Source organism: Pipra filicauda, unplaced genomic scaffold (assembly GCF_003945595.2).
Source record: "Pipra filicauda isolate LSUMZ 115617 unplaced genomic scaffold, ASM394559v2 scaffold58_size5111680_pilon, whole genome shotgun sequence".
Classification (NCBI taxonomy): domain Eukaryota; kingdom Metazoa; phylum Chordata; class Aves; order Passeriformes; family Pipridae; genus Pipra; species Pipra filicauda.
In genome coordinates this window covers 1,248,670-1,274,037 of record NW_024104742.1, presented here as the reverse complement: position 1 = coordinate 1,274,037, position 25,368 = coordinate 1,248,670, and the positions used below count along the sequence as shown (strand labels likewise).

At 39.4% G+C, this 25,368-nt stretch overlaps 1 protein-coding gene and 1 long non-coding RNA gene across 10 annotated transcripts in view; one reads left to right on the top strand and one right to left on the bottom strand.

Annotated features, from left to right (window-relative positions):
* Positions 1-3,769, bottom strand: part of LOC113985608 — a 15,187-nt gene extending 11,418 nt beyond the window's left edge. For 5 of the 7 annotated variants that reach the window (XR_005565962.1, XR_005565961.1, XR_005565964.1 and 2 more), the window contains exon 1: positions 3,569-3,769. This is a non-coding gene — a long non-coding RNA (uncharacterized LOC113985608). The remainder of the gene's footprint in view (positions 1-3,568) is intronic. The other 2 variants (XR_005565965.1, XR_005565966.1) reach the window with 1 other exon arrangement.
* RADX (RPA1 related single stranded DNA binding protein, X-linked) lies at positions 3,426-25,368 on the top strand. Of its 3 annotated transcripts, none has more exons than XM_027746565.2 (16): positions 3,426-3,936; positions 4,030-4,134; positions 5,472-5,614; positions 6,725-6,917; positions 9,364-9,472; positions 9,606-9,697; positions 9,794-9,916; positions 11,036-11,143; positions 12,266-12,433; positions 12,931-13,091; positions 13,560-13,768; positions 14,864-14,932; positions 19,687-19,766; positions 20,355-20,648; positions 21,834-22,016; positions 22,857-25,368. In XM_027746565.2, exons 1-16 carry the CDS (start codon positions 3,441-3,443, stop codon positions 23,000-23,002), a joined length of 2,679 nt encoding a protein of 892 aa, XP_027602366.1. In that variant the 5' UTR covers positions 3,426-3,440; the 3' UTR covers positions 23,003-25,368. The 3 variants fall into 3 exon arrangements, with proteins under 3 accessions (XP_027602366.1, XP_027602365.1, XP_027602364.1); XM_027746564.2 differs by having other exon boundaries at positions 3,426-3,938; positions 4,023-4,134; XM_027746563.2 differs by having other exon boundaries at positions 3,426-4,134.

Here is a 25,368-nt window from a genome sequence, read left to right as displayed (position 1 = left end):
GGAATAAAATTGTTTCTCCAAAGACCATCATACAAGCTGGCTTAAAAGTTCAGTTCCATGTTTAGGCAGTTGTATTTAAGTTAAATGAAGCATAAGCAAATGAAGCATAAGCAAAGTCTATGTAAAAGACTTCTATAGATTCTAAAACCTGTGCAATATATCAAGGTTCCACACACCAAAAGTGTAAGAGATTTTCCTGCTGATAGCCCACCACTTTCTTAAACTGCTTTTTAAAGTGCATAGAGCTGATTAAAGGGCAAGGGGATGTCAGCTGGGTAATCACCTAAAATGTTATTTTAGCATTATTTAACCGCTTCCTGTGATTTTCTAGGAAGATTCAACAAAAGCACCTAGGAGATAATGGTGAAATGCATCAGAAAACTTTCCCATTTTGTCCTCAAAACACTTTGTGGTGAACAACTTTTACAGTAAGCTTCATGATCTTGCACACCAACTAATATTTTTAAATCTAGAGCCTCACCTTTTATTCTTTTGTGCCTTTCATTTCTCCAACATATTTTAAATTTAATATTTAACAGAATGTAATCACATCCTCCTACACAGCATAGCTCATTCCTCACTGTCACTGCTGTAGAGGCTAACTGCTGTTTTTTTAAGGTGTGTTGTACATAAAAACCAAGATGCTTGACTGCTCGTTATCTCTGAGAATTCCAGACTATTGATTCCCCAGAGGTGAACACAGGTATGGTTCAGCACACTTGGTTGTAAGTATATAAAAATGATACTGCCTTCAGTGAGCTCCTCACACATCCCAATGGAACAGGCTCAACATAACACAAATCTCTGGTTTTGTGATTCGATACAGCCACCTGCTGATGGCTCATCTCCAGTGATTACTGATTCTCCAAGTGTTTCTGAACTTCCCATTTTTAATACAATCACATCGGTCCCACTGTTCAGTTATGGTAGGGAAATCACACCTAGAAGAATTCAAAGACATAAGCAGTCATGAAAACATGTTGTTGACATGCTGTCAGCAAAAGAGATTTACCCTGTTTTGAAGTCAGTAGGTAAGCTAGACCTCTGCTGGTGAGAGAGAAGGTAACAGGACCAAGTTCCTAAGAGAACAAACTATCTTGTATCTGAAACTGCAGTGCATACACATTTATGCAATATAAAGTATTAACACTCCTATTAGTCCACATCAGTCCATTACTGCTCCACAAAAGCTACAGCTTCAGTTTCCATTAATAAAACCGCAGTGACTTACAATAACAAAAAAATCTGGCAACACATGTACATGTAACAGTTACTTCTGTATAAATAAGTTTCTTCTGCAAATCAAATCTTGAGGACAGACAAAAGTAGGGATAAGCTGGCAACAGTCCACAGATTTCCTCATTATTCCTATAGGTTCATTTAATAACTAAAAAAAAGTCTACACCACAGCTCTCCAGGTAAGGCTTGTATGTGATGTGAAATCACATCCTGTCCAACCTCAGTGTTTGGGTCATGTTCATTTTTTTCAGTGGTAAATGCCATTTTATCAGTCCATGCAACAAGTCGTGTGTTTACTGGGGGGGAAAAAGACACCATGCGGAAGTTTTACTCAATACTTGGCTTCAACATAAGACAAATGACTGATTTGTTTTAAATTTTCTCACTAAGGAATGCATGTTACATGAAATACATAAACTCACACCATTCCTAGGAAAGTCTAAAGGCCAGAAAAAGCTTGGGGTTTATACCCCTTTGTCTAGTTTTTCACTCTGTTTGAAATGGTTCAAGCAACAGGTTTTCCAATTTCCCCACAGCAAATGCTCCACGATGGTAAAGGGAGTAGACTAAGAATACAATCGTTTTCAAGCTGTAAACTGAGAGCTCCTTCTGGCCCAGCACCTGACCAGCTCTGCCTAAGCTGCAGCCCCACTTTAGTCTCCTGGATTTCCAAAGACTATCTGGACCAGTAACACTATAAAGACTGGAAGCTGCTGCTCTTCCTGGCCTTTCTTTTTACCCCTTTCTCCTCACTATGTACTGTTGCTCTTTAGCCTAACCATGGAATGGCTGGGGTGGGAAGGGACACGTAGAGATCATCTGGTCCAACTTCACTGCTAGAGCAGGGAGCACAGGATTGTATCCAGATGGCTTTTGAATATCTCCAGAGAAGGAGTCTCCATAACCTGTCTGGGCAGTCTGTTCCAGTGCTCTGTCACCCCCAAGGTAAGGAAATTTTTTCCTCCTATTCAGATGGAACTTCTGTGTATCAGTCTGTGCGCCCATTTCCCCTTGTCACTGGGCACCACTGAAAAGAGGCTGCTCCCTTACTTCTGACACCTGTCCTTCAGATATTTGTGTGCATTGATAAAGTCCCCTCTCAGTCCTCTCTTCTCTGGGCTGAACATGCCCAGCTCCCTGCCTTTCCTCATACAAGAGACGTGTCTTCCAATAGAAAAAAATACATATAATATATGTATTAGCGAGTGCTAATAAAGTATTGAATACAAAGTTCTTAATTTCCAGAAGCTTCATTAATATCATAAGTGGCCTAGTGGAAGGTGTCCCTGCCCATGGCAAGGTGGTTAGAACTAGATGGTCTTTAAGGTCCCTTCCAACTCAAACCATTCTGTGATTTTATGGTACAATAAAGAATAGGATGATCTTGATAGTTGCAGTGGGACAAGAATCAATTATTATATAAATAAGGTCACAGGCTTAGGGTCCACTGCTAAGAATTTCTTCTAACGATGGAAACAACAAAGAAAAAAGACTCAATAGTGTTCTAATGGCAGGTTGATGACGATTACCCAGACACTGTAACTGTGTAAAAGGTAAATACAGTCTCAGGAACTAGCACGAGACTCTTCCGTTCCAACCAGGAACACGCTGGGATGGTGAGGTAGAAGCTATGACGAGTATTGTGCATCCACTTAAACGGAATCGGGAACAGGTGCAGCAGGAAGTCCCTAAGGTACGCTGGGACCAAGGCGGTGCCCAGGAGGCCGCCAGGCCCGGCACCCCTGTCCTACCAACGGGGAGCGGGGGGTCCCCGGCACCCCCGAGCTCCCGGGCACCGCCACAAGGCACAGACCAGGGCGGGCATCGGGCCAGCACCGGAGCAGCCGCGGGCCCCAGGCCACTGGGGAAACGCCCGCCGGCTACCGGGAACCCCCACGCCCTTCTTCCGCCGCTACCCGGCCGCTCATCGCCGACCTCTTCCCCGGGCCTCCACTTCGTCCCTGCACCCAAGCGCAGCCGCTCTCCCTCTCCTGTTCCCGTTCCTAGTCCCATTTCCGTTCCTATTCCCGTTCCCATTCCCGTCCCGGTGCCCGTGCCGTTCGTTCCGTTCCGTTCCGTTCCGCTCCCCCTCCCCGGCCCCGGCCCCGCCCCCGCCGTTGGCGGCCGTTGGCGGTTTGAAGGGCGCGCGCGCGCAGCGGCCCCGCCCCGCGCGCCATGGCGGCGGCGCCCCGGCTCGGCCTATGACAGCAGGAACCCGCCGCTGCGGCCGCCGCTGTCTCTGCCACCCCCCGCCGCCGCCCCGGCAGCGCCCCGGGCCGCGGCTCTCGCCTTGCAGCGGCCGCCAGGACGCTGTCATGCAGGACCCTACCCCGGAGCGCGCCGAGGAGAGCCGGGCGGCGGCGGAGGGCGGCGGCGGCGGCGGGGCCTCCTGGCTGCAGAAGGTGTTCGAGGAGGTGCGGGGCTCCTCGCAGCTGAGCGTGGCGCCCGCGGAGCCGCCGGCGGTGACGGTGGTGGCGGTGGAGCGGTACCTGGCGCAGGCCCCTCCGCCCCCGGCCGCCCCCCCGGCCCCTCAGTACTGGTACGACGTGACGCTCGCGGACGGCGCGCGCCGGCAGCGCTGCCACCTCGCGCCGCGCCTCAACGGGCTCGTGCAGCGCGCGCGTCTGCGGACGGGCGCGCGCCTGCGCCTCACGCGCTGCTCGTACCGCTACGACGAGAAGCGGCTGAACCGCGGGTTCCTCTGCCTGGAGGGGCTGGAGCGGGCGGGGGGGCCGGGAGACACCGCCGCCGCCGCGGGCACCCCGCCCGACGGCACCCGCCCGCTCCAGCCCCTCCGCGGCGAGAACAGGCACTACCTGCCGCTCTGGAACAACGAGGATCCCTATGGGGACGTGTGGATGCCCGACAGACCCCCGGCGCAGGTGGATGTGGACGGTAAGAGGGGAGAAGGCGGGAGGTGCCCTTTCCTGGGGATCCCCCAGTGAGGAGGCGGCGCGGTGGTTTGCGATGGGCAGCGGAGCTGGGGAGGGGTCCGGAGCACAAGTCCTTTGAGGAGCTGGGGGTGTTTAGCCTGGAGAAGAGGAGACTCGGGGGAGACCTTACTGACAGGAGGTTGTAGCCGGGTGGGAGTCGGGCTCTTGTCCCAGACAATAGGGCAAAGGGACATAGTCTTAAGGGGAGGTTCAAGGTCGGACGTTAGGGAAAATTTGTTCACAGCAAGGGTGATGAGACATTGGAATGGGCTGCCCAGGGAGGTGGTGGAGTCACCGTCCCTGGAGGTGTTTGAGGAAAGACTAGACGTGGCACTCAGTGCCATGATGTAGTTGACACGGTGGTGTTGGGTCATAGGTTGGACTCCACGATCCGAGAGGTCTTTTCCCACCTAATTGATTCTGTGATGGCTTGTGCTGCAGGGCTGAGATCCCTGGTGACCCACCAGTTGTGTTTGGCACTGCCAAAGTGTGCCACCTGTATCACAGTTCACTTGCTCATGTAACATTCGGTAGCGGGGAAAAACTTCCCTGTGAGGGTGGTGGGGCACTGGCACAAGTTGCCCAGAGTTGCCAAGTTCTGGATACCCCATCTCTGGAAGTGTTCAAAACCAGGTTGGACTGGATTTGGAGCAACCTGGTCTAGTGGAAGGTGTCCCCGCCCATGGCTGGGAGATGATACCTTCCAACCTAACCCATTCTGTGACTCTGTGTTACTTCGAGAGGTTTTTTTTTTTAAACTCTACGAAACATTGACTGATAACCTGTAGCTGTGGTGCTTGTGCCCAGTCTTCTGAAGTGTTAAAAACAGCCAGTCCAGTAGTAGTCTCATGTCTGGTCTGTGGGACAGGGTGCTCAGATCCAGCAGCTGGCACCCAAAGCGTGCTCAGTATTGAGGGGCTTGGGCCATTCCATGAAGCCTGGTGAGGAGGGAGGTACAAGCAGGACTTCTGCGCAAGTGTGTGCTGCCTGTGTTGGCTAATGCCTGTTTTTTGTAGTAGCTCTTCTGGTCATGTGACAGCACTTCTGTGTCATTTTAAATATGTCATCGCTCTCTTTCAATTAAAAATACAAAGCAAAACTATGCTGTGTGCAGATAGCTCATAACAGGATTTAATGGTGAATGGCGTCAACAAATGAGCCTTTTTTGATGTTAGAAACATTATGAAAATACATATGACATCCTGGTCTGAGAACTTTACTCCTGAAAACTTGAATGCTCAATCATGAATGCTCTTTTCTGATCTTTTCCCCCACCTCTCATCCCCCCCTTGACCTTAGTGTCCAAGCTGACTAATCTTGGTCATCTGGAAATGACATGGAGAAGCAGAGTGCGCTTCCATCCACTCCTTGTGAGAATCCTGCACAAATCTAGACTAAGGTACTACGGAAAACCAGGGAAAGCAATGGATATGCCTTATCAGGTAAAGAGGCATAAATACGTAGGTTAACACTCAAACAAATAGGTGTAGGATATTTGAAAATAATTTTTCCCATGTTACAAGCTCGTAAAGTTAAGATTTATGTTGTAGCTATTTTATATTGAAAAATATGAAAAATTTGCTGCCTTGAAAAAGTGCTGAGCCCTTTGGAGTAGGAAATGCTACATTTAGTGGTCATATTTACAAACTGGTGGATGTGTTTCAGTTAGTATAGTTCAGTTGAGCTTTTTGTGAAGAAATACAGATATTTGGAGGTTTTAGTAGTTGACTAGCCTTAATGTTTCTGTTCTTTATGCTTTGGAAGTTGGAGTGTCTTGTCAAAAAAAAAAAGGCAATACATTTGAGCAACTTTTAAGTAACTTCCAGATAGATTATTTTATTGTAAAATTCTTAATTACTTTCCTAATATATTTTAGCTGAGGTTTTCTTTTCAGTGGATTGCTATGTTGTAAGATCATTCTAAGACTGTTTAAAAATCTTTTTTACTGCTCAGTGATCTACTCAGTTATGGATTCAGTGTTTGCCCAGTTTGAAAAAAAAAATGTAGCAAACTTTGTAGTGAGAAAAACTGCAATGATAACATAGTGGTTTGCAAAGTACCTTGTTCTCTGCATTATTTTTTTTGCCGGGAAATCAGACTTGTATAGTTTTTTGATCAGGAACGTTTAGTGAATGTCCCTGTAACTTCTCAGCTTCCAAAATACATTTTTCCTTCATGGATACTTAGAAATGTAACTCTAAATACAGCATTCTCAGCGATAAAGAAGAATCTTTTCCATGCTGTTTCTTGTGGTTGGGATTTCCCCGACCTCCTCCAAAAGCCACGGAGTGAAATTGGTGTCATCCTGCCATTACTGAGCACTGGGAGGGTTAGAGTTTGGGCTGAGGTAATTGTGGAAGAATTCTTTGCGGAAAGTGGGGATTTTTTCCACTCTAGTATTCAATACAAGTTCTGGAACATGCTCTATATCCATTGTAATCATCAGAGAAATTGCTCACGAGTCAAGTAGCTGGTTCATTACCCAAAATAAACACATACCAGAATGATGATAAATAAAAAATGAATAAATATTATCTCTTTTTTTCCTCTAGGCTTATTTTGAAGTTGCTGATGGTTCAGGCATGACATCAATGGTTTTGTGGAGTTCACTGTGTCCTGAGTGGTATAACAGCATGAAGGTTGGCACAGTCCTTCTCCTTGAACAGTACGCAATCAAAGACAGTTACCCGTTTAAAACACAGCCAACACCGGGGGATTCACAGATGAAGAGATTTGCTACAATTGGTTAAGTATTACAGAAACCTGTTTTGGCTGTGGAAAGGTAGTTCTTCATAGAAATAAAATAGAAAATTATCAATCGCTGAGACTAAAGGATAAGGTATAATTGCACCTCTGAAAGGTGTGTTAACGTCCAGGTTCTTATTGTTCCCTGTTTATATTTGGATCACGTTCTACAAAGTTTACTGCCACAATTAGTTAAAACATTTATTTTAAAAATAAAAAAAAGTCTCTGATATCAGCAAGTGGCATTATAAACACAAGTCTCTGGTACTGAATTTTAATCTGATTCTACTTCCTGATTAATAATACAGATGTTATTTGTGCACTGCTCACACCTTCTTCCAGGCCATTGAAGCACATTATCACCTGATCTGACTTGAGATTTTAGTGTCTATTCCCAAGGCCTAGAGCAACTGCACAGCTCCCTGAATAAAAAATTGCATTGATGACTGCTGTGTGCTGAAAGAGCATCACCATGGGAGTGTGTGTATGAAGAATGTTCCTTGGCTATGAAAAAGCATTTTCTTACTTGCAGTTGTTTAGTGTGGCAGATACTCAAAGGAGCTACACTACAGAAATACAAGTACTGCAATATAACAGTAATGGCCTTTTCAAACTGGATTTGGTCAGCTTTGGGGTTTTTTCCTCTCCTACTTCACTGAACACGAATTCCTTCCCTTTTTGTGCTTTTATACTCAGAAGAAAATGACAGCCAGCACTCAGAAAATTCAAATAACTTCCTTGAACCAAGCAAATATGCATGTTAGTGAAGGATGATGTATGTATAACCTATTAACCATGACAGTTTCCTAATGCACTTGCTACAGTGCACAAAAATAAACAATATTTTCACTGCTAGACGCAGTGTATTCTCTGCCTGATGTATATTTGCATTAAAACAAGATCTTAATGTTTGAAGAATTTGTGATGAGTTGGCAGGAGAGAGAAACGTTTAGCCAAGAATGGAAGTTTGTCAGGGAAGGTGATGACAGTTTGTGTTCAGATCAAGTGCAACTTAATACCTCACTAAGTATCTCTGTATATGCCCAATATGGGGCAGTATTTCAGGTTTCAGTTACACTGAATTGCTTAAGTTTTCTTGTTACCTTTTCCATAATTTATTTCCAATTTATAATTTCATCAAATTCCAACTCTCCAGTGTTTCCTAACGACCATTCACCTGTAAACATTGTGCAGTGTACCTGGAGAGTTAACAAGTCCCCAAGGGAAAGGACTTTCCACACTAAGAGTGCTTGCAGGGCAGTGTGCTGCTGCAATCCCTACCCTGCTCTGCAGTGAGTTCTGCACTTCGTGCCTCTGTTTGCAGCTGCAGCATTGTATGACATGCAGAGAGGTGCTGTTTCGGGACCCAAAACTTTTGGAGCTTAAATAGTTTGTACCACCTTGAATTCCTCTGCCAGGCAATGTTTACATTTCACAGATCACTGCATTTGTGTGGCACTGACAAAAGCCTGATCTTATCTTCTGACTCATCCCAGGGTGTAGTCCTTTGTTGAGTGTTTGACTTTCGTTTAATCTCAGAATTAGGAAACAATTGATAAGTAGTGCATGAGAAAGTTTTGGGTTGCAGAATTTTCTCTGAGGTATTGTCTTAAAACGCCATATTCAAATCCACAATTGTCCTCCAAATATACTTCTATAAAGCAGCAGCCAAAAGAATATTCCTAAGTAGAGAGGCTGACTTCAAGTATAGCACCTTCCTAATTTTGCTCTGCTAGTGTGAGGGGCCAGATACAGTTATATAAACAATTGTATACATTATTTATACTTATTTAATTACTTTTCTGGGTACCTTATTTGAGTAATTCCTTACCCAAACCCAAGCAACCAGAATAAATAATACAGAGAGAATGGCTTCACCATCTAGAAAACACCAGTACTCTATATGGTCTATAACAAGAACAACAATAATAATAATAAAAACCAACCCATAAAGAAACCAGGATAAAGTTTCTTACGGATTCCAGCTTTATCTCACTGTTTGTTAAATTATTAATCAATTCCTGTGACTTTACGTTTTCATCAAAAGAAATTCAGGTACAGAATTCAACAAAGCGATTTTATAATCTAAGTAATTTAAACTTTCCAATTCCCTACATGAGCTAACAAGTCCAATCCTGCCAGATATTTTAACAGCAATTAATACCACAGTACTGATTAGATACAAAGTACTTTCTACACTAGCTCTATTGCCAAATGCCAGTAAGCTCTAAAATTGATGGGCAGACAATAAACTAAAACAGAACTAGCAGATGAGAACTTCCATACCTGATGCCAGTTCAAGTAATTATTAACATGATATAAATACACCATGGCCATGAAGGAAAACAGAAGGTCTTGTGTCTATTCTGTAGCACCTGTTGTTGTAATTGATGATGATGCTGATTTGCACTCATGCCTTAAATGTTACCTTTTTTTTCTTTGTCAGAAATTAGCCTTAATGATCGAAATCCTCCTACTAAAATAAGCATTATTCCAGAAGAAATGGTTAAGCCAGAATGGGGATTACCTGAAGTTAAATATCGGTTTATCACAAGGTAAAACAGAATTTTGTTGGTTATCAAGCTGTAACTTAAATTACACTGCATTACAGTGAATGTTAATTGGAAATGGTTTTTTGCAAAGTTTCTGAGAAAACTTACCCACATATTTCTTCTGTTTTGGTTTTAGGTCAGAACTGGATGACTTACCACACAATTATTCCTGTGATGTCATTGGTCTTGTGACATTTGTAGGAAGGGCTGAACGAGCCAGAAAAAGAGGTTTTTCTATAAAAATATGATTTTCAGAATTTATCAAATTATTTTTATATTTCTGAATAAATGCTTATACATTTTTCTTAATATTTGTTTATACAGATCACTGTGAAGACTTCTGGCTCTATCGTTGGGCACATGCCATTGATGGGACCTCAGACCAACCATTCATACTGGAATTATTTGCAACTTCTCAGCCAGATGTGTTTGAGCGTATTCACCCAAGTATTCATCTCTCTATAATACTTACTAATAATTACTTATAGTGTTTTTCTAGTTCGTTGCTAATTTCAAATTCTGAGCATAACTGCCACTGAATAAAAAAATGCCTCTGTTTGAGGTTTATCTCCTTAAACAGATAAACAACAGATAAAACTTAAAAAATGGTTTAAATATTTGAAACCCTCATTATATTGCAGTGTCAGTTAGTGTGAACAATTAGATGGATAGGTGGGGTTCACCTGGTCTCTTTAATTTCAGACAGAAACTTAAGTGAAGCACCTGGGGCAACATCTACATCAGAGGCAATGAAAGACAGCAGCTGATCAAGTCTATTATTCCTTTTGTCCTATAAGTATCTGGATTTTTTTATAGACAGGAATTATTTAAGAGTATTGAATGAAGGGAGAGGTGAAAGTGGAAAAGCTTAGTTTCTTTGAGTCAATATTTTTGTCCAAATAGCAGTCAACACCCAGCTGTGTTATTTATTGCATGTGAGCTAAGAATAATAGATTTCAAACTGGGGAATCCTTAATTAAGGATTTTAAAAGAGCTTTACATTTTTCTTCTTGCCTTCTTTCTCTTCTCCTCCAAGCACTCATTCTTCCTTTAACACTGGTTGGTTGCTGTCATGTGCATTTTTTATATCATATGATGCAGGACCAGCTGCACAACCCTGTTAAGATTATGGCTGCATTCATCTTGAATGTTCTGGGGGAATGGCAAAGAATGACATTCCAGTGTTTAACTGAGATATTAACAAAAGAGTGAGTTTATACTCTATTTAGAAGTTTTGCAGTGACATGTCATGATTTCTCGTGATTTTATGCTTTTTATCCTTAAGAAACACAGCCATCTAATACTATTTGTTTCTTTGATATCCTACCTGATGAAATGTCTTATTTTTAGTCCTGATTTGTATGCTGAAATTAAATTGAATATTTAATTACATCTCCATATTATAATTTATAACGGACACTCAAAACATGCTGAAGCATTTGTAGGATCAAAAACTAAATTGTCTTGTTTAGACCACTTAATAAAATTTATACAGTGTGTGTCAGTCTTGACATTCTAAAATCAATGAACTGTCGGGAAAAGAATGAAGGTGTTTCTTTCCTCCAGTGACATACTTGGTGTGCACACAGATGAGAGTAGTCCGGGACCTCACTGGGAATCCTTCCAGCACAATTTACCTCACGACTTCAAATGAAAGTCAAATATTCATTACAGGTAACTTAAACGAGTTCTGCTGGGGTAGTATGTAGTTCTCATCTTATTTCTTTGGAAAGGGTATTTTTTAATTAAAAAAAAAAAAAAAGGGTATAGGTGTCTTAAATTGTGTCTTTGCTCTTGAATCCAGAGGCAGATTTTTGCAGTGTTGCAGGCGAGTGATGTAGTGACCGAATTGCAAGGCACTATAAGGTGCAGTAGGAGTGTCTTTCCTGGTTTTGTTAATCCAGCTCATTTCTTCAGTGTTCCTAACATATCAGTCACCCAGCCTGAATCCTTCTGCTGGCAAGTAGGAATAGAGAAAAATATGTGCAAAAAAGAGTACCTGATCGTACCCAATTCTGCACACACAGTCTTTTCCAGCAGGCTGGGTAGGGTGTTTTGTGCTTAGTTGGACTAGCAAACTGGTTGTTTTGTTCATAGATTCCTAATGATTTAATTTACTCCTAAATAAAGGGTTTGAGAAGTTGTTTTTTTTCCTTTGCTTTCCTTCAGTATAATTTGTGCTTAATTTCTGATTAAATACTTAAGCTTTCCCTCACTCTAGCTTTAGTTCATTTTATATCTGTATGGGTCCTAAATGAGGACTACAGCTGGAGATAGCAAACCACTGCATAAGGTCTATTTTAATTAACAGGCTGGATGAAGCCCTGCTCAGATTACAATTTTTTTGATAAAACTGGTATTTAATCCATACCTTACTTTTTAAACCAGCCAACAATGAATACATACTTTGCCAGTTACCTGTCAGTAACAGTCTTTGCTGAACCCTATAGAGAAGACCAACCTGCTCTTTCCTGCTAAAAAACCAATTTCTGATTATTTTATTGTTTTGTGTGCTCCTGTGAGAAAGTATTCTAGTAGATTTTTGCTAGTTGTTTTATTTCCTTCAGTTACTTCATATTTGTTTAACTTTCAGTGTCAAATGCAAGTGTAGGTAAGGATTTCAGGATGCTTGTTTTGATAAAACACTGCTGACTAGTGCAAAGACATCTTTTGTACTCTCTAATCAAGATTTTCTTAATTTGGTTTTTTTGTGTAGTATTCAAGGAAGTTTCAAGATAATAACAGATTACAGTAACCTGCTTTGGTTTTGATACCTGATTATTTTTGTTTTAAAAGGGTGGCACAAGGGTCAGCCATACACTAAGGACCCCAAAGTGAAAAACTTCATTCAATGGATGAAATCACAAAGTGAAGCTGATCAAATAAAGAAAACTGTCATTGGTGGCTATTACCCTTTTCCACGACCTCCAGATAACTTTTCAGATTATTGTAAAAGCAATAAAGGTATCGTGCATCAAATATCTGTAAAATTTGTGGCCTTGTTCAGTTCAGTCTTACTCCAGGAAAGACTCTTACGTGACTAAATGTTTCACAGGTTAAATCCTCATCTTACAAAAGGTATCACAGCACTATTAGCTCGGGAGAACTGTAGAAGTTTACATGAGCTGCAGATATGCCCAGAAGTTTTACTCTGAATATTCTGTTAAATCAGTATTAAAAATAGTTACTCTGGATGAAACAGTGAATTAGAAACTTGACCTGAAACATGAATTGTGATGTCTGATAATGCATACTAAGGGATTCACATGAGCTAAAAGGGTTTATTGTTTAAATTTTTTCCCCTGTGATGTGGACAACAAAAAGATTTAAAATTCTTCAAAAACATAAGTTTAAATCAATTTAATATTTATTAACAAATTAATTTTTTTTTTTACTTGCATTCGGAGATTTTGGTATTCTGTTTCTTTAAAATTTGTTTGTGGAAATTTTCTTTTTTGCAGTTGAATCAGTTTTGAAGACCATAAGTGAAACAGGGAAAGAGATTGAAGACTTGCACTACAGAGAACACAAGCGCATTGCTGTTCAGGGAATAATTGGTGCCATAAGATATATCAGCTCTAGCAACACAGCTGAAGAAGTTTTAGGAGTGGAACTTGTTCAGGTACAGTGTGAGAGTTAATGCTTTAGCACTTGAGCGGCTGGGATTGTAATTAGAATGGAGAATTTTGCATTTGAGTTCAGAACTTAATTACATTGCCTCTTGATTAACTTAATTTGCTTTTTGAGAGCAATATTTTAAAAAGCAATGATTCAGTGCTTTTCTGAAAGTATTCTGGCAGTCCTTTGTAAAACTTGTAACTGTTTAGACATTGCTAGTTTGACTGGATAACCTAATGTAAAGTAGCATGTGGGAGAGGCAACTACTGCAACACTCACTGTCACTTCCGAGACAGAATTTATCTTATTAATAAGATTTGAAGATAATTTTTGCTAGATAAAAGATGACTTTCAGAAAGTAGGGTAAATTGTTCTGTTCCTTTGAAAGTTACTTTGAAATTTGCAGGTTTTTGAGTTGCGAGCAATAGCTTTAAGTGCACTGAAAATCTTAAACAATTAACTGTTGTTGCAGAAAGACACTTCTCAGTCTCTTGAAAGTTCTGCTGTTTCCAAAGAAGACTCTGTTGACAGGGGAAAAAATACCAGCCTTCAAAATGAAGAAGTTAAGTCTTTTCTGGGTCCACATGGCTCTCCTGGGGAGCAACATCAGCAGCAAGCTCTGCTGTCAAAGGAGAGTTCAGTCAAGAGAAAGATACGCAGATTAAACAGAGATGCAGAACAGTAAGCTCTCTCCATAAATACATAGTGGATCTTCTGAAAAGTCTTTACAGAAATTAGTTCAGAGCCCAGGCCACAGCAATTATATAAGAAAGCTTTAAAAGCATACATAGTTTAATCTTTAAAGTGGAGTTACAAACTTTTACTGGCATCGGGTGATGACAATTATACTGTTAATGCTAATGAGGTTAGCAGTGCTTTCTTCTGATTAATATTATACTACTTTGTTGTTAAGGTCACAGATTTGAAATAAAAGTTGTTAATACTTGAACTATATGTAGTTTAGTAACATAGCTATAGAACAAACAGCAGTTAGTGGTGTGAGAAAAGAAGATTTCTTCACTGAAAATGCAGAATTTCAAACATACCTTGTTTTTTTCTTTGTGGGTAATAGCATGTAGCTGTAACTTGCTGTAAGAAGGGCAAGTAGATGCTGATCATGTGCTAACCTAAAGGCTCAAAATAACTTGTAGTACTATGGCTCTGCTTCTGCTGGGATTTCATCCAGTTGTATCCCATCTAGTCAGACATAGACAAAGGATATCAGTCCAGTATAAGGAAGTGGAATGAGACAATATGTCTGATACAACTATATCAGATTCAAGAGTAAAATAACTGCTTGCATAAGATTGCCCTTTGTTGCAATGTTTGTGTAAAATCTAGTGTAGCCATACTTCCTATTGAAAGCCTGGTGTTATGTTGACAGATGGAATGTTGCAAGAGTCAGGCCACTCACATCTGTTTTTTTCTGCAGTGGATTTCTCATGTTGTAAAGGGTATATTTTTATTCTTGGCTTTTCACATCCATAAGTCATAATGTGTGAAGAGGTTGGGTATTTAGAATACGTTGAGGAAAAATGAGATGAAATATAGTTGGGATTGGATCAAAGTTTAGGATTAAGAAAACCCTAGCGAATAGAAGTTCCATCTTGGCAGTGTTACAGCAAACTTGTTCGTGGATTCTGTTCTGTATGAAAAATTACAGCATTTGAGTGTCTTAGTTTAGTTCTGCCTGAAAGGAAAACTTGAATGTTCCTTGCTTTGTGTATTTCCATTTAAATAAATACTGTAAAATAATAGTGAATTTCCTACTTTAAGGGGAGGTACATCTGTTATTGCTGTATCGTCTTGCCCCTATTTTACACGGTCTGCAAGAAGAAAATTTAGGTAAGTCATGTGAAGTTAATTATGTTGAATAATTGCAATATTGAAACAAAGATACTTGAAGTGAAAATTTTACAGGTCGGGAATCAGCGTGGAAGTGAAATGAAAGAACAGATCGGGGTAGAGTTTAATATTAATTTTCTGTTCAGTCCTCTGCACTGATTCTACTTCAGATATATTGGACTACTGTGAAACATAATTTTGAGCGTGTTATTAAACATCTTTTTATATTGCTACTAGTGCTGCTAAGGGAATATATAGTTACAGAGGTCCATCATTGTGTACTATATGTAGTTTTTGTTTCAGAGGTATTACAGTTCAAGTGGGGAAGACAGAGGTAGGAGGGAGGGATGCTTAATTAGCAAACAGTGAAAATGTAATAGCATTAATGGATTTGCTAGTGGTGGCTGAGCCATACATTATCCTTGATGCTAGAGGGGTAAGTATAGTCCCTGAGAAGCCACTTAGTTCCTTCCATTCCCCAACACTCAGTTGTTACTGAACTCAGTTTGGATCCAGAGAAGGTGGGGTTTTTTGAAATCCAGGTAGGAATTTCAAATCCAAGCCCTGACCAGTCTAGAACCTATTGAAATAACCACAAATGTAAAATTATTAAGAAAACTGAATGAGTGTTTTTCTTTTTTGCTAGTCTGGGGTAAAAAGTAACTTTTCTTTGTGCATTTTGTTTAAGAGTCATAAATTCTTGTAATTTGTTCCAAACACAGTGTGGACAACTTGAGTATTTGAACACTTTGGTGTCAGTCACTTAAGATGTTTATGTATTTTGGCAGTGGTGATTTGGGTGTGTGTCATGAGTACTTTTACAGCTCAGTTGCCTTTTTAGTTTACTTTCTAGCATCTCTTCCTTCCCCCTAAAACAAAAGAATCATGGTGCTTGGGATAGAGCAACAATGCTAACGAGAGAGTTGATCAAAAGTTGTTGACCATTCTGCCAGTATTACCCTCCCTACAAAGCATGCCCCTTTCCTTGGGAACTAATTTGCAGAAGTTTCTCTGTGGAGTAAATTAGTCTCTTTTGAGCCCATGTGTCTGTTGTGTTCTGGTCCTCTTGGTAGAAACTGCATTTTGTAGGGGAAATGGTTGCCTGTCTTTGAAGCTGGTTCATTTAAAAGCATCACCTGGCTTTAGGGTCCCATCTCTGCAGGTGGTGCAGGAGTTTGCAGGGACTTGTGGCACAAATGCAAAGGAAAATCAGGAGGTTTCTCTTGACTGTGAAGAATCCTGTTTTCTTTTGCTTGCTGAGGAATGTTCCCTTTTTTCTTGGGGGTGGAGGGTGAAGAATGTTTTCTCCCCATTTCTTGTAGGTGAAGCAGAAAGTTAAGGCATGTTTACTTTGTTCTCTGCTTTTCTCAATCTGCTACTCTTCTTGCTACCTGTGTGTCCTCTCTGTACCATTAATGCTAGAACCCCAGCTAAAGGAGGAGAAAGTCTGTGTTGGATTATGGAAAGCTGTTTCACTCTATATAATTAAAAGGTAACTTGTGTATTTCTGTAACTAACTATGAAGTTGTGCTGAATTCTCCAAATTGCAAAAGAAAAATAGAAAGTTAGCTGACTTACCTTAAAATTGCATTGTTTTCTGTTCTGTTGCTTAGATGCAGCAGAATGTAAGCTCTCACTGAAATATTTTCATATGTTAATGAAATAACAACACTAGTTTTAATAAACTTCACACATTGCACAGAATATTCTGAGTTGGAAGGGACCCACAAGGATCATCAAGTCCAACAGCAGAGATACATTTTGAAGTACGTATTCTAGCTTAGACTAGCTTAGGCTATTTAGCATCAAGGTTTTTTCTGTTTTGTTCTCAGCATGTGGTTGCATTTTTAATTTCCTTTTTTAAGCAGTAAAAACTTATTTTGAGGGTTTTTTTATTGACAGCCTCAGTTCCTGCATTTCTTTGGTAACTTACCTGATTATTAAGGGTTTAAGAAAGAACAAGGAAACTGGTTAATTTAATAGTTTTGCTAATATTTATAGCCTTGCTAGTAAAGATCTTCCACATAAAGGTACTTTTAAGCATTTCATACACCCGAAAGTAGTTTAATTTATAGTGAATGAAGTGACTGTGAATGGGAAAAGATTGGGAACTTCAGAAAGGCTTATTTATGTGGAAGTGAAAAAAAACCACAGTACTTTTCATAGCATTTTAATGTTTGTAAGTTTAGCATGTTACTGTGGGATTGCTGGTGCACTGCCTGCTTCCACTCCACACTGCTTGAAAGTAACTTGTTTGATTGATTCTATCCTTGCAGTTTCACTTCTAAATGTTTATATAACCTAAACCCTTTTCTCCTTTTTCTTCCCCTCTGATGAGAGCTAAGGGATGGAAATTCTGTAATATGGGGAAATTCAGCTTGAAGTTTGCATGACTGAAAGTTTCCTAGAATGCGATATTTCCTTTGGAGCCCTTTTTCACATAAATTAGAATTTTTCAGGGAGAAATTGGTAGGTACCAGTAATCAGTTTGTGTAGACTTGTCAAGTTATCATAGAAGGCTGTTTGGTTTCTCTGTTACTTGCTGTGATAGATGTGTTTACCATAATAGTGGCAGGACAGTTAGGTTGACTTCAGTCTATAAAACAAGTTTTACCTGTCATATCAGTGAGTGAGGTGTTTTGTTGTTTTGAGTTACTTCAATTCCTTGCATTGTTTGAGCATAGCTTCAAGATCCAACTGTTTCCTTTCTTAATTTTATCACAGTCCCAGTGCTTAAGGAAATATGTGTGAAGCACGAGACATGCTTATTTTCCCAATATTTTCTATAAGTATTGATCTGCCATCTGTTTTGATTGACATTATTTTCATTGACAATACTTTAAAGTAAAATGACTGCAAAGATGAATACCAGTGTCTAGAAATAGTGTATAATGGCCTTTTTTTTGCAAGTGGGCGTCTGTGAAAAGGTGGGCCTGCAGAATGCAGGCTGGGAACAGCAAATGTGGCATGGCACAAGTTCTCCTAAAGCTGGTGTGGGCAAAATAGGATGTGGGTGTACAACAGCCAAAGCATATTGCAGTAAATGGGAGGATTTGGGTTTTATCAGATGCCTTGCAGATGTACTGGCTGGCAAATAAGCAAATAGATTGTATGTATAGACCTGTAGGTTTCCCTTACAAGCCTAGCTCAAGTTAGGCTGTACTCTCATCCAACACAAAGCAGTCCCATAGGAATGACATGTCAGATCTGAGAAAGAAGTGGGGAAAAATCATGACAAGTTATTTTCATGTTATTCAGAGGCTTTACTAGCTCTAAATCAGAGCCTATTCACTTCCCAAACTAGATAACACTAAAAGGAAAAAACCATTTCCATAATATCCACCCGTCAGCAGTATGACTTGGTTTAATCCTCTGCTGTAATGAAGAGGGAAGTTGACACATGTCTGACTTGACATACTGGTTTCTGAGCACGCCTTTCCTAACACTGTGCTGGGGTTTCATGTCTCTTTTTGAGAAGTCCAAATCTCAAAAGTGAAAATTAATTTTGTGGGCAGTAATTGCATAGTTGGTGCTGCTTAAGTGAGGATTCTTCTGTGCCTAGAGTTGGAGATCACGAGAAGGTCACTTCAGTGATGATATCCATGATGATAGTGCATTTCATAAAATGTACTTTCGTACTCAAAACCCACAGTGTATTTCCTTTTATCTTTTCACTAGATATTTAGGTAATTCTATATGTTAAGAAACATTGACATGAAGTTTTCAGGATACATTCTAGTATGAAATAAGAGAAATTGAAATAAGCCCTGTAAATCTTTATGAAATACAGAATGGGCCACTAAACAGCATGTTCATCTTTGATTCCTTTTTTACTGTCTCTGTATATTGTCTCTGTGTATTTGCAGTTACAATCTTTCATTAGTAACTAGTTTGGCAGTCTGGAATTTTAATGGTACCTTAACAAAGTCTTACCCGTGTTGCAGTTGTTTGTGATGCAAGATAATCAAGATAGTCCTTTTCCTAAGTTTGTTCAGATATCCTGGTGAGTTTTCATATTATAATAAGAAGAATGGATCAAAGAAGACAGGAATAAATGAGCCTAAGAGCTTATTTCACCATGTTTGGTTGCAGAGTATCTGATAAATTTTTCACCTTCCTGATATCTGGCGTAATTCATTAGAGATTGGTAAAGAATAGTTTCTTACCATTAATTCAAAACATCACGGTTAAAGAAAGAAAAGAAAGTATAACAAAAATCTAGTTTGCTTCATTGAACTGGTTTTTGTAACAGAGTAGTATGTCCACAGGAAAGTATCATTTTGGATTCTGGAGTGATGACATGGCTCCATTCGTGCTTTCTTTTTGACTGCTGCAGGGTGATGGGATGAAAGTGCAGCAGCACTTGATGCACCGTTTTTTAGCATCAGGTCACCTGCGATGTTGAGCCGTGTCAAAAGTGATATTTCCTGCAGGTGCCCGGGAGAGGGCAGCAGACACCGGGCTTTGAGTGTAAAATCGTTCCCCATCAGCTTCCCAAAGCCCGGGAATCCTGCGGGGCTTGTCCTGACCTCCGCAAAGCCAATTTCCTGAGCTGAGGAGGTCTCATTGTGTCAAGCCGCTGTATTACAACTGATATGAAACCGGTACTAGTGCTCATTCATTCGAGCTTGTATCCTTTATCACTAGAAATCTGTCAAGGTTTGAACTTTTGCCTGCATTGTGTTTGAGGTTAAACAGGTTTTAAAAATATATATACATATATATGTATACACACTATAATTTTATTTTTTTAGGTTGGATGAATATCAACACGGAGATGTTGTGCAAGATAAAAATGGACAGGCTGTATCAGCCAGTTTGCAGTACTGCACAGGTACATTGCAAATAGTTGTTATATTAATTTTAGACTAATACAAGATTTGGGGAGGAAATGGATGAAATGTGCAAGGCAGTAATAAGAATAATGTTTGATTTAAGGATTTTTTTAAAAAGTTGGTGTTAATTTTTTTTTTCTTTCTCTGCAATCAAAAAATAAACTCATGTTTCATGCAGTTAGTTTCTTGGTATCTATTTTTGGTAGAAGAAAGAAGAACAGTTTGCAGTCTGGGCTGTAAGATAATCTCTTTTCTGATGTAAATAGTTCTATGATTCACTTGTACCCATTTTAAACCTGTTTTTATGGTTTCTGGCTGTTTATTGAATGAATTGAGTGCTCTCCAGAAACAAGCCATGATGATGCTCTTCATGTAGTAAAATAAGTATTTTTACTACAAGTCTGGCCTCTAAGGTTACCCATTTACTGACATTCCAACTCTAAGTTAATTCCTTGTGTTGTGTTTCCAACATTCTTCCATGTCTTCATAATTGAAATGTTCTAATGGAAATTATTTCTCATCTAGCAGAGAAGTGATACAATTATATAAGCCTATAAGCAACTAAATATTTTCTGTGCTTGTAACAGACCGAGAAGGAATGAGTGATATACCTGAAACTGAAGAGACTAGAAGAACTTGTGATTCCTGGCAGAGTGACCTGTGGACACAAGTGAAAGACAAATTAATGAAATATTTGCATCACAGCAAAATTTTCCCTGAAAGTATCCCACGTAAATTTGATTATGTGTACAAAGACTTACTTATGCAACAGTACAACCTTCATGCAGCAGTGCACCAGCCAAAAGAAACCACAGCAGAGAAAAGTATCGATGAGTTTAAAAGTGCTAGTGGCCTTGGGTATTATGAAGTGACAGTTCTGGGTAAGTAACTTGTCCTGTAGAAAAGGTTAAGCAAAAGCAGTATATAAGTTCATCAGAAACTGAATGGATTTCTCTAAATCAGTCAGTGGATTCTGAGTATAAAAATTACTGATGTTTTACATTTCTGATAGAGTCCTCATTTAGGGTAAGTTTTTTACTAGAAAGCTGTAATTCTCATTAGAAATACCTTTCAGTGAAGTTACTGAATATTTTGTTTCTAGTATCACTTTTCATATAATTTCAGTTTTGTGTATAGGCTTCTGTTTGTCATTTTAAGAATGTGTGCAGCCCTTAAGCTATTGATTATTTCAGTTAGAAGTAGGTCCTGTTCAGTAGTTCGACCATTCTGACATAATCAGGTAGATTATTCAATTGCACTTGTCAGCTGACTTTCCTACTGGAGAGGTGTTCATCAGAAATGAGTCAGTGTTCTTTAAGAGAAAAGAACAACTATAAATGCTTCTTTTCAGCTTTATTGAGCTGGTTCTTCTGTTGCTCTTAAAGTGCCTCCCTTCCGGGGTAAAAAAAGGAAGGGCTGTATTTTAGCCATACTCATTAACTGCCCTCTGCTGCTTCTGGCTAACAGAAAGGGTCTGTTTATTCATCTTTATTTGTTAAAATATAAACAGGCAAGTCGATGTGTATCTGTTTGCTACCGTTATTGTAGGTTATTAATTTGTTTGATTTTGTCTTTCCATTAAAAGGAGAGGGAAATTGCCTTGCTTAACATTGCTTATGTTAAGTTCCCATAATTTAAAAATTTCCATTATTTGCTAATGGAGATTTGCAGAGAAGGTGTTTGAATATTTATAGTCATTAGAATGCTGGGACTGACAATTTGATATTCAAGATGAAAGCAACTCTGTACTGCACACTGCATAGATACACTGGTTGTAAAGTTAATTTCTCTGCCCTTGCGGGTTTAATATTTAGTGTCGGTTTAATATTTTCTGAGCTAACAGCATTGTTACCCTTAAACCATAGTATGATATAACATCATATCAGTTTGAATGTCCTTGTGTATAATATAAACATATTTTAGATGTTAGTCATTAATTAATGGTCAAAGAACATGTAAATAAAAATCAGTGCAGTGGTGTGTTTAAAAAAAAAGAAATGGTGCATGACGTTGCTAATGGGCTGAACATGAAGTTTTCTGCTAACTGAAATATTTTTCTTCAACAGGTATAAACCACGATGTAGCAATAGATGTTGCATTTCTCCCGCTGTTTTGTCCTGAAGATCCCCACTTATTTCAACTGGAAGAGATTCAAAATGACACATTATTGTCTTGTATGAGCTGCATCTCTGCACATCAGCAGAAGACAACTAGCAATGGAAGGCCTTGTGACATGTTTTCTCTTTCAGGTGAGACTGGCTTTCACTGGCATTATTCATTTATCATTTCTTGTTTTATTTTTCAGTGCAAGAGGTAATTCTCTGTAGAAATCTCTGGTGTGGGTCAGACATTGCTCACCTCTTCAGTGAGAGACATGAATTCTATGTCATCACCTTTAGTAAATAGATGTAACTCTGAACTTTCAAGGCAGTTTTTACTGGAGCTGTTCTCATACTCTGAAGACAGTATTTTAATACCCAAACCACAAACTCCTAAGTGACCTAGATAGTGTTGGCAGTTATTTGTTGATGCAAAGTTATACTGGTATAGATGGAAGTCAGCGTGTGCTTTGAAATAAAATGGAGTAACTGTCAATCAGTCAGTTAATTTAAGTGATGACACTTTGAACAGCTGTTTTAACACAACCTGCAGTGCCTGTGTGCTGAAGTATTTGCCTGCTATTGAATTACTTCAGATTATGCTTCTAATTACTAGCACATCAGAACAAATATGATGAGCATTACTGTGTGTGTCATGCTGCAAAGTGCTGGATAAACATCATGTTTTCCTGCATGGTTATATAGAACATACAGACCTGATTTTATTTAAATACATCATTACTTTTCCTTCAATAGCGCTATGAAATCTGAGACCACTAGTGGTTAATTAATCCATATATCAGCTTTTCCATATCTAATTCTGATGCTATCATTTCTAGTGATTGAATTTACTAATAAAATTTTTCACTGAAAGAAGGTTGAACATACATACATTACTGTATGGCAAACAGTATCAATTCAGTACACCTCTTTATTGTACACGCAGTATACAGTAAATACCTTTTAAAAACACCCTTTCTTAACTTCTAGATGAAATTGTAAAAGCAGCAAAGGATCTCGATGGCAAACACGTTGTCTGCATCTTGGACATCTGTCACTTGGGTGATGACAAGGTGGAAGTCTTTCTGACCAAAATCTACAAGACAGAGGAACCAGGTGTGCTGGATCCAGTATAATTTAATAACTTATTTTCAAATTTATATTGTTCAAAAGAAGGGAAATAAAATTTCTGTAACTTGAACGTAAACATTGCACTTTTCTAGAACTAGCAGGCACAAATATAAAGTTATGATTCTTGGGGCAGTTGTAATGGTCATCCATGGAACTGGCAAGGACAATTGTTGCCTTTATTTTTCAGTCTTGAAACATGGTGCCTTTAGTACCGCAATGCAAGAACCTACTTTGCTCTTTTTGCCTTAGCAAGGGCAGCTCCTGTGTTTTTATATGTCTGCTTTTGTACATACTGTTGGGTAGTGAGTATAGCACCCAAACACTTTTAACATGTTTTATTCATGAATAAAAAAGTAATGAAATATTTGTTAAAACAAAATTTTTTACTGGAACTTACTTCTAGCTTTGCAAGAGAAAAACTGTCTTTAAGAAGTGGTAAACATGGCAGTATGCACAGTTTGTCACACCACTTATAGCTGTATTCTGAGTACATGAAGGAGTTCAGCACCTACAAGAAGCTGCTACTTCCACAAGAGCAAGACACTCTGTAAAATTCTTTTTTGCCTGTGTACTAGGTAGCAGCTGACTCCTGCTGAGTTCAGAATCAAGTAGCACTTTTTCCTCCCATGTTAAACAGCCTCAGTTCTCATCCAGAACTGGAAATTATTCTCAAGCAGGAGTTTATTGGTAGTTGACTACTTGCCCATTTGAAATGCTGGTCTCATTCAATTCTTTAAGAAGAAATAATTGCATTATGGAAGCTTGCCAGTTCAGTTGTACCATTATTGACCAAAGCCCACAGAGTTAATTTATAGGAACAGACATATTCTTTTTTGGAAAACTTCTAGGCATATTTTAGCAGCCTGTTGGTGATTGGGGATTATCTCTGTGAACCAGTAGCTTACTTGTCTGCCCTGAGGACAGTGGACTTTGCCCTCAAGTCTGTTCCCTATCTTCAGATAATGGTACTTTGAAGAAGACCCATAACTGATTTTATTATATATAAGTTCACAGGCAACTTCAAATTAAAAAAAAAATGAAAAGGAAAAAAAGTATTCTGTTTCTAGTATAGTTTACAGTTTAAAAATGTATTAAGGAGAATAAGGAGTAAAACTTAATTAAATGTGACTATGTATTGTATGTATCTATTTTGTATGGACCCTTAGTATTAGCTCTAGAGCAATGTTTGTCAACTCATACCTTTCAGAGTACCCACAAAAGGCAAAATGAAAACATACCAACCCTAGAAGAGCAGGGTGTTGCTTGCAGTGTTATTTGTGTACTTGGGTTGCTGATGTGGGTATGTGAAGTTGAGCGACCATTGTTCTGGAGACGCACCAGCACTTCATGTTCCAAACTGAGCCAATGCTGACTGTGTCAGCCAGTGTTTTTTATTTAGATATACTTCAGGTCGAAGTCTAATTTTAATGAAACCATTATTTTCCAAAGCAATGTAAAGTAATTATCCTTGTGCAAAAGGACTGATGTGGCTAACGCTGTCACAGAGCCACCCTGTTGAGTTGTTCCAGCCACCTCCATAGAAATGCAGCAAAGGCTGGTTGTGGCATTGCACTGCTTAGTACACCTGTAATACATAGCATTAATCATTTCACCCTATATGTTAGGACTTCCTAACTCTAAAAGAATATCAGAACATAGACAACATACTTAAAATGTTAAAGGATATAATTTTATTTTACACAAGTGTTGTTTGAAAAGCTGTGAAGGAGAGATGTTTACTCTTGCAGAATGGAGTGCCAATGTTAGAAGCACAGGCTTTCTGTGTGTAGCTGGAGAATATCCAATGCCTGTAGTAGACTTTTAATTTTACTACTCTGGATCAATTCACAGAGGCACCATCTAAGTAATACTGAACTTAATCCATCGAGTTCAGTTGAAGTGCTGCAGTGTTACTGTGTAGTTCCACTCTGCCTGTCTCCCTCCTCCCTGCCAAGCCAGCACTGTCGCCCTGGAGCAGAGGTGCTCTCTGCAAAGAAAGCACCTGTTTTGCCATGTTAAGCCAAGATATGGACTCTTTACTCCTGAAAAATGTCACAGGAATTGCCTTTCTTGCTGCTGTGTATTGTCACTGCTGAGGGCAAAATACTATGGAAGCACATTCCTTAACTGCAGAATTTGTACTTGACCAAAGAACCATACTCTAAAACCTTTTATTTGCATGTTTCTTATGTTTCCAGCATTAATTGCAGAGGCAGGCAGACTGTGTGTAGCTAATGGTACTTTTGAGTGTATAATAGTTGCTAAGTCATAGATCATGTAAAGAAAGATTGATTTTGAATTAATGTGATGTAGAACTAGTGCAACACTGAAAAGTAAAGAATATAAATAAATTAATTAATATATGTAAACA